The sequence below is a fragment of the Equus asinus genome, chromosome 1, assembly GCF_041296235.1.
Source record: "Equus asinus isolate D_3611 breed Donkey chromosome 1, EquAss-T2T_v2, whole genome shotgun sequence".
NCBI lineage: Eukaryota > Metazoa > Chordata > Mammalia > Perissodactyla > Equidae > Equus > Equus asinus.
In genome coordinates, this window is record NC_091790.1 from 171,435,001 (window position 1) to 171,445,000 (window position 10,000).

The 10,000-nt window shown below is 31.5% G+C and overlaps 1 protein-coding gene across 24 annotated transcripts in view; it reads left to right on the forward strand.

Annotated features, from left to right (window-relative positions):
• Positions 1–10,000, forward strand: part of FOXP2 (forkhead box P2) — a 522,105-nt gene that overhangs the window by 280,517 nt on the left and 231,588 nt on the right. For 21 of the 24 annotated variants that reach the window (XR_011503015.1, XM_070516813.1, XM_070506227.1 and 18 more), the window contains one exon: positions 6,470–6,647. Coding sequence is in view for 20 of the 24 variants with exons in the window: in XM_070516813.1 (XP_070372914.1) it covers positions 6,480–6,647 (168 nt within the window). In the remaining 4 variants the exon portion in view is untranslated. Of the gene's footprint in view, positions 1–6,469; positions 6,648–10,000 lie in introns of those variants that run through there. The other 3 variants (XM_070508568.1, XM_070509612.1, NM_001323781.1) reach the window with 2 other exon arrangements.

A 10,000-nucleotide genomic window follows, 5' to 3' on the forward strand; every position in this document is an offset into this window, starting at 1 on the left:
GGGAGCTGCTGTGGGCGGGAGACTGAAGATTGAAGTAAAGTAAGCTTGAGGGTTAAGGAAAGATATGTGGCAGGAAAGGTGAAAATGCCATCACAAGAGAAGTACATACTCAGAGCTGTCATTAGCCAGGGGATCAGTGAAGGCTATTGCAAGTAGTCCAGCCTTTGGGAATTTGACTGTAAGTGGACCCACTGTATGGAAGATTGCACAACTCAATCACTAAGCTTTTTAAATAAAAAAAGAGGGAGGTTCTGCCTGCTAGGCAGGTCTTTCTATGTTCTTGGAGATCTAATTATTTCTAATTGCTTTAACACTTTTTACTATTAAATTCTCTGTTTCCTATACTAAAATATTCCTGATCTCCAGAATTTGAAGATATTTTTTCTTTAGACAAGGACAAGAAAAAGTGTGACAGAATGTACTTGTTTCTCAGGTCTCTTGTAAACTGTAACTAGTATTTATTTTTGTGCTGGCACCTAGATAACATTCTTTAGTTCTTAAGGCCTCCTCTCACAGGTGTAAGATAGATAGTTCAACACAGTGCAAAAAAATATTACTTTTTGGTATTCTAAATTAACGCCAGCTCAATTTGTCAGAGGTTGTAGAGTAACAGGATGAAATCAACTTTCCCTAAGCTTCCTTCTTCCCTTGTTTTAAAAAATAAATATTAATGTTATAAAGGACTGATTCAAAACTTTAAAATTTTTTAATGAATTAAGCTAGCATTAAAATTTATAGACTTAAAAGGAACACTGACCATTTAGCATGTACCTTGAAAAGTAAAACTTGTTATACATTTCACCTGTTTGAGAAACAGATGCTATGTATGGTAATTATATGAATGTGTGAGACTAAAACAAGACTTTAGAATGTAAAGATTAATGTACAAATATAATTTTGAAATATATATGGGAATAATTAGTTCACCAGTCATCAGTATCAAATCCCTTTCAGTTATACTTGTGGATGGGGATTATTGAACTATAAGATGCAGAATCATGTTACGGTAAAATACATCTAAATGGCTACCTTTCTTTCAAATTTGCTGTTGTACTATATTTAAATGAAATAGCATAGACATTAAACACTTAATTTTAGTATTTTATACCATTTCCATAAAGAAATTTTTATGTTTTGCTATTTGTATTTTAAAACTTAGTTTAATTTTCATGCTGGAGCAAAACAACGTACTGAGTTGCAAAATTAATAGCTGATTGAAGTGAAAGATAAGATTTTCATTTCTTCTACTCTTATGATTCCCAGATGTTTGTTATTGTTGAAGATCAACAGTATTCTCTTTTTTAAAGGTGGTCATGATCATTATTTTAAAAATTACCATGTTGAAATATCCTACAACTTTGCGTTTTTGACATATTAAAACCCTTTTTGAATGAAAATTTGAACTTTTACTAATTAAAGTATTTTTCCCCAAAGATGGTAACCTTAATTTGTGAATAGTATCTTAGGCATTTTGTTTAAACAAGTGAGAAGCAGTGGCAAATCTTTCATAAACAACTTAATTTTCATTTACTTAAGATCATATCACTCTTATGATAAAGATTATGTCACTTGCCATAACAGCAGATATTCTTCCCCAAATCATGCTTTAAAAAATATCCTTTTTCACTTTTTAAAAATTAAAAATATTCATGTGTTCAATTTTTGTTCTTACATATTCAACTGTGTCCTTCATATTTGGCATTTTGATTTATTAGGCAATTTTATCATTAAAGACTTTTAGCAAAGCAGTACTAGATTTCAAATGCACCATGCATGGTGTCCATGATGAATTCATTCCACTAGAGCACAAAAGTTATCATTATTTAAATGCTAGTTTCTTTCAGAAGTTTTACATCACAGTCAAGTTTTCAAAATGAGAATTTAGCTGATATTTTGAGGTAAATGTATATGGTTTCTTGTTGCATATGTAGGTTTTGCTCATACTTAACCCTTTCTTTTGGGAATATGCATAGAAATATTTAATAAAATTTAATATTTGTAATTTTAAATGATTAATAATTATTTTAAAATATGTGATAACTATTTAATTTTATAATTTTCTTTTCTTTAAATGTCACATTCAAAATCTTTTGGATTTACTGTATATATTTGGTTAAATAAATGAGGCACTTGGAGAAACCAGACACTGGACATAAAATGTCCATTAATGTCACTGTAAATAATTTTGTTTAAGAAAAAGTTCACAGGAATAGTTATAAACTTTTTATATGTACTGTTGTTTATTCTTAGTTTTTCAGGAAGTCATTTTTTTCATCCATTTGTTTTGATTAAATGGTAAGATGCCAAAAAGATGAGGTTTAATACTAAAGCACCAAGATTATGAGATAGAATGTCCGTGTATGTGGATAGGGGAGTGTAGTGGGAAGTAGAGGTTATTTTTCCCTTCTTACCATCCTTGACATATATAATTAGGTCAATCAATCGATTGATCGATCAATCTAAATACATGCATACACGTACATATACACACAGGTACATGGGAGTAGTGGGTGGAAGAGAAGAAGAAAGCGAGAGAGGTAGGGAAGATGAGAGAAAGGGTGAGAGAAAAGATGAGAGAAAAGACCAGAGAGAAAAGGAGTAAGCAACAAGGACCAGTAGTGTCCCTGGTGGTGGTTGAGATAACACAGTTAACTGCACCGGCCCAGGTCAAGTTTCAGACTTTTGAACATTGTAGTGAATATGGCATAGGATATATGCAGGTTCCTGTTATCACTCTGGCAAATGCCTATCTCACATAGTACAGTTTTATACCAATGGAACCTATAACACTAAGAGGAAAAAATAAAACCAACAAGTCTAGCATTTAGTACTACCCTATCATAAAGTAAGGGGGTCTAATTGAGCTATGTCTTTATATCCTGCTATTTGTACAAATAAAAGACTACATCTTGATGCAAAATAAACACAAAAGCACTGTTGTGACTATAACAGGGAGTCATATACTAATTTATATAATAAGTGGTTGTGCACGCTTTATTCAAGATTATGGCTGCAAGAAATGGCATGAATTGCTGGGTGTGTTTAATGCTGGATTATAGCAATTTGAAACATGTCAAACACATGGCTAATGCCTCATGCTTCACTCATTCTTGCGTAAACCTGCATAGCCACCATCCATTATACCCTTGGTAACAACACAATTCTGCAAGTAAATATTGTTACACTAAGTAACCTTTCAATTCAAGTTGTTTAGGAAGAGAAAATGCAATCTTGTGCAGTCAGTTCCAGTGTCAGTTTAATGTTTCAAAAGGGAAGTGGTGTAGAGAATAAGTATCTGTACAGTGACTTGCTTAAAAAAAAGAAGAAACAAAAAGGAAAGAAAGGAAAACTTAATGCCGGGGAGAAAGGTAGAACTGTATCATTGGAGTGTAAGATCTGAAGAGTTATTTTCTGATGTGGCTGAAAAGTTGTGTATGATGAAAGATTTAAAAGTTTAACTAATAGTTCAGACAGACATTAACACAGCAACTCCCAGTTTCACCTTTCCCTTTAATGATCTGGAATTTATTTTCACTGATTTTTGTAAAATGTTTGTGGTAGGATTGAGAAGAATGAATAATTTAGTTAGATATGTTTGGAATCACAAGCACATCCACTTTGAAAGAATATGCTGAATTTGTAATTATTTAAAATATACTGTAAAAGGTAAACAGCACTTCTCATTGTGCTAGCAATATTTCCTCTAGTGGAAAATAGGTGTAGAGGTGTCACAGGAGAAACTTAGTGAATACTGGAAAGCGTCTTCATTATCCTTGAAGATATGTCCCCTTTATAATGGACATACTCCAAGCTTTCTTCTTTAGGTGAAATGTACATTATAATCATCTAATTACACAATTGCCCTTCTTTTGGTATATTATTCTTGGATCAGATGCTTCTGTTTTGTAGAGAAAAAGTACTGTCACTGTTACTGTTTTTCTTCTACTATAATTTAACTCTTAGATGATTGAACTTAAAACGTAAATCACAGTTTATACCCTAGGGTTTTAGAAAGTCAAAAATTCCACAAGGGATAATAAAATTCTCTGGTATATAGGAATTGGAAGTTGTGTAGGTCTTTCTTCATAATTGTAGTAAAGATTTAGATTTGTGACTCGCTGCTTGTTGATTATTCTTAATTATTTGATGGCCTTGATTTTTAACACAGTATACATGCAGAATTCTTTAATTCATCCAGTTGATCCTGACATTAACTACCCAAAGGTTAACATGAAATACAGCACCTGTCTGCGACATTTGAAGATATAGTTTATTTTGATTTTTTGTGTTGCAGACTCCACCCAGAGATAGTATTTCTAGTAAATAAATAATAAACATACACATACATATATACTCCGGATGTATTGTCAAAAGTAAAATTTAAATGCAATATGTCGAAGTTATGTCTGTCTGTTTCTACAGTTGGAGAAGACCCAAATTACAATTTTCATATAACTAGTAAAGGCAATCAGACCTTTTCTCTGAATATTTTAAACATTGTGCATGTAAAATTTATGCCTAATTTGAATACTTATTAGCTGCCTAATCTCAGAAAAGAGTATTAGCTTTGTTTTTTCCTTATAAAATCCATCACTATGTATCAGTTTTCATTTGTATGATTTTTCTTTGTTAGTGTTCAATAAGATGTTTAACAAAACCTGTTTATTTATAAACACATTCCGTTCAAAAGTTGTTTGCTATAGTTACAGCAATTGCTTCCTTTATGAATTTAGGATTTTCTTGTTGCTGTTTTTTTTTTTAAATAAGAACAGCTTTCAGTTGTATAGGTAGTTTCTGTTATAATATTTTGCTTTACTAGCCCAGCTACTGATGGTCTTTTATAAATCAGCAGGTCTTTTTTTTAATTGATTTCTTTAGAGTCATAAAAATAATCTCATAATTTAGGCTTTGATGAAAATACCTGTTAAAACTATTAAATTATGACCATTAATTTTAATAATTATAATATTAGTATGCAAAAATTCTCTATTGGATATGTATCTGTGTTTGTGGTTGTGTCTCTATGTGTGTATGTGTGTCCATGATCACATTTTGTAAGAATCTGGGTAAGAGGATTTCGCTATGACACGAAAAGATATTAAGCTTACATTTGCTTTATAATGAATGCATTTGAAAATTTTTAATAAACAGAGGTCTTAGAATATGACTAAGTCTAAAATAGCGAAGTCATATAGTAACAGAAAATTAGATTGAGTGATAAGTTTAACGTCCTTCTTTAGTTTAGGCGAAGTCCACTGTCTGTCTAGTGTTGCTGTTAAAGTCACGGCGCAGCCAGGTTGCTTCTGAAATTCCGTCCGTAGAAGTAAAACAGAGAAGTGCATCCATTAGGTTATGGCATAGGATTCAGATATCTTTGAGAGCCAAAACTGATCTTTCTAAACCACGGATTCAAGATGTACTGTGAAATTCTGGTTTGTAAAAGCACATTGGTTCTTTATTTACTGCAAGGATTTCCACTGATCTTGGCAGGACATCTCATTGCAATCCTGAAAGTACAGTATATTTATGCAGTGAAAATGATAAAACATTTATTACTGTAGAGAAGGTAATATGCATAATTTATGCTGTTTTTAGCACAATCATTAGTGATATTCTTGATAGATTTTATTTCCAGCTTTCATATCTAATACATGCCTGGAAAATTAATTTTCTATCTTTCGTTTATTTGCCTCTGTTAAAATTGAGTTTTAAGTCATCTTCAAGTGAACAGTTTGATTGCTGCTCATGCATAAGCTTAATTACTTCCCAGGAAGGACAGTATTAAATGTTTTAAATGTCAGAAAAATAAATGAATATGAGCTGTTTGATTAAAAAAATAGGCAATATCTGACGTGTTTGCAGCAGGAGCTTTTTCTTAAAATGCCTCCAAGGCAAAATTTTATTTAGTCACAAAAAAAAAAGAAACCCATTATACTATTTATCATCGGTTGATACCATATGATTTGTAACACCCTTACAAAATTTTAATTTTGTATGATTAGCTGTGCATCATTAAACAACAGCCTTGCATAAGATGTGCTGTAAAATTCTGACAGAATCAAGATAGTGAATATTTAAAATAAGGCTGTATACTCATCCATGGTTGTCAAAGGTAGATAATAGGAAACAGAACAGAGTGTGCAATCGTGCCTTCATTTAAACTGGTTTTATAGGTAGACTCTAAAATGTGGTCGTTCATAAATGCTATTGACCATGCTATATGCATGGTATGTTACTTTGGCTGTTAAATGTAACCACACAAAAATTGCTTATAGAAACCATAATTTCAGTGATTAGTATCTGGATGAAAGCTGAATTTGTATTGCTTTTCTTGGTAAATGACTTTTCAAGCCTTTTTTTTTTTTTCCTCCTAAAGATGCTGTCTCTGTAATTGGCAGAGAGGGACATCTTGATAATGGAAGTGTGAAGGTGTAACGTGTGTTAATTGATACTTCTTAATCACTTTTAGGTATTAAGTCATGATGCAGGAATCTGCGACAGAGACAATAAGCAACAGTTCAATGAATCAAAATGGAATGAGCACTCTAAGCAGCCAATTAGATGCTGGCAGCAGAGATGGAAGATCAAGTGGTGACACCAGCTCTGAAGTAAGCACAGTAGAACTGCTACATCTGCAACAACAGCAGGTAAGTTTTGTTTTCCTCAGTGATTCCTTAAAACAAATAAGCCTGTTTTCTTGAATATGCAAAATGTATTCATAGCAAATTGAGCATGCTGTTTTAAGCTGAAGGATGCTGAGAATTTATTATTATTTGGAACATGATTGAAGTATGAGTAAAGATAGGATTTTCATATTAGTTACGTCATACCAGCACCAGAGTGCCCTTCAAGTGTCAGGCTATTAATTAAGTTCACAGGGCGATTTGGGGAAGATTCTGTAAAGCTTTGTAACAAATATTTTATAGCTTCTAGTTGACTGTCTTAACATTGTGCTGCAGAACGTGATACTTAGTTTTCCACCAGAGGGCCACATTACTTGATACTTGCTTATACAATGAATTTCTTCCAAGTCTGAGCTAAGGTGAAAAGGACCACAAGGACTTTTCACAACACAGATGCTTGCCCGTGATAGCTGCAAATATTAGCTATTAATTAGTTGATATTTGCTGAGAGATTGTGAACCTGTAAACACTATAATCATTTCTGTTGCTTTTCTTGAAAGCTCATTTCAAGATATTTTGAATATACATCTTTTGATAACATTAAAGAGCACTTTTTGTTTTCTGCTAGTGTGTCATAAAATACAGTTATTCTCTTTAAATCTAGAAAAGTAAACAACTGCTCAATAAAGGTACACTTTTAACTAGTCCATTAATCTGTTTATATGACATATTCATTTTTCCTGATTTTGTTTTGTCAATGAAATTTTCTTTTCAACCAAAGAATAGCCACTCCATTCTTCACTTATTCCAGTCTGTGGAAACAGTGACGGACAACAGCAAGCTTTCAAAGCGTATATTTGTATTAGGCCAGAATGAGCATACCTGTTTGAAAATAAGATTATTCTTGTTTTAAAATCAAGGTTATTTCTTTAAAACTCTGTATTGCATTCAGGCCAAACATAAAAAAATCATTAAAATGAAAATATAATGAATTGTTGTTGAAAAATGTTTCAAATTAAGTGCTGTATCATTCACATTTTTGTTAGCATATAATTAGAAAGAATGCATTTCAAAAGTTAAAACAAATGCTCACACTAGAGTAAAATTTAATAGAATCATTATTTTAAATAACAACAACATTTAGAAAGTTATCTTAGAGTATATGTACTGAATAGTGTCTTAACCTGTAGGCATTGTTTTCAAGAATAATCTTTTAAAAGAGTTAAACATAACACTGTTCTTTATAATTTTGGGATTATGTCCCTTTTCATAGACAGTAATTATTAGGAAGATAGTTTTTATTTTGTTTTGAAATATTTTGTTTTAGCCATCATAGGAATTAAATGCCTCCCAAAGTCCCAGGATTATCCTGTTTTACAGGTTACTTTAAATAAATGCAGTTTTCAGGATAGCCCTTTTCTTCTTTTAATGTATTTGCAGGAACTATCATACCAGCATAGTGCTATAATATTCCTACTGAATCCCCTAAGTAAGAATCCTAAGAATTTATAGTCAAATTCTGTTTCGTCTGAGAATACAGTAGAGAGTGCATTTATACAGGCAAGTGAAATTAACAATTGAAAATGAACACTGCCGTTTAGTACTAACAGACAACAGGTTCTGAAGGGAACTGCAAAGGAGTAACTTTGTTTTTCTTCAAAGCTCTGATTAGATCTTAAATGAAAAGAAAAGAGTAAAATCATAGCTATACTTTATAGTACTCTGGAGGCATTTTTATGATAAAATCTGTAAGGTATGTTTATAACCTGAGTTTGAAGTTTATTTTGTTGTAGAGTTTGTTTATGTAAATCATAAACAAGAATAAATACAAAAGGTTACATCCCTTAGATAACTCAGAAACTTTAGTCGTGTATTGAAGGTTTGTGGAGTGCCTTCTAGAAGTGATTTAACACAATGGATATAGTAGGCATCTACAAAAGACACTTCAGGATGTGTCTACAGGAAGATATGTAATAATTTAATAAATAAACATGCAAAAACCTTTGTAAATGTCTCTTCCCTTGGTTATGTTTTAACTACATTAATATGTTTAGATACTTCAGGTTATTGAATTTTTGTCCTCCTGTGAGTGTGTTTTAGAATGGGCCTTTAAGTTCATTAAGGATTGGAATGTCTTTTTTGTAAAATTAATGCAGTTAATGCTTTTAATTCTAACATATTCAGTGTATTTCAGAAGGAATACAAACCATGGGGAAATATTCAAACAAATTAAAAAGAAGTAAAATAATTTTGCAAATTTATCTTTACTTGGTATTGTTTAAATATGAAGTTTTGAACAGAGAATTAAATTACTTCCTATAAGTGTAATGGACTAACAATCATTGTTGGCTAAGGGCTCTTATTTAGAAATATAATTTAGGAGGCAGTGAGTGATGTAAACAAAGAAAAATTTTGTTTGCCATGAACTTCTGGCAGAGTATGGTCTGAGAACAGAATGTTTACCTTGATTTTTATGGCTTTTATATTTTTATAGAGGTGAGAAGTTTGACTTATATCATCCATGTATTTAGGGGGAAGGTATAGTATTTGGAATTCATTGTAAGTGATAGATGGATTGACGGAGTAAAAGGGATTGATAAATGATAGCTAGAATTTTTACCTAAGTAATTTATTAATATTGAAATATTTCTGAAAGCTGAAATATCTTTAAGTTTTAATATTTGCAATATAATGGATGTGTTCATAGGAGCCATGTCTTTGTTAGTATGCTCTGCTGTTTTATATTCACTGAAAAATTAGTAATAAAACAGCCTTCTCCTGATGAATTACTCTCTCCTTCATTCTTTTCTAATCTTTTAAAATTAATACTAAATACTAAAATGTATAATATATGGAGGTAGCATATTTCAAATGTTGTTTTAGATTAACTACATTGAGAAATTATTCTGCATTAGATGTAGAATTTTATTTTGATATTAGGTTTGCAGAATTAATTGTTTGTGTCACTAAGGTCAAAATAGTTGCTAAAAACTTGATTGCTTTACGGGGTAGATTTGAGCTTGCATTTTGAGCATTCATTAAGTCAGATAATCTTTCTGAATGTTTTATGAGATTCTACTGCTTTGAAGGTGTTTCAGGTGATGATGTTTAAAAACATCTGGTCAGTACTTTCTTACTGTCCCTTCGTTTATCCCTAGTCATGCAAAACAGTTTCTGAGTAGCCATTTAAATGCTAGAATCCACATATTTTATTTTCAAAGTGAAATTGAAGACAGTGACTTTTTTTGAAAGTATAACGTTTGGCATTTAATAAATAACACTATTGCCTGTGATCTTATTTCATTTTTAGTATCTTTAACCCTGATAATATGATTGAGGAGGTGTAAAAATCTTTTAAAAGATTGCTTATGTGTAAA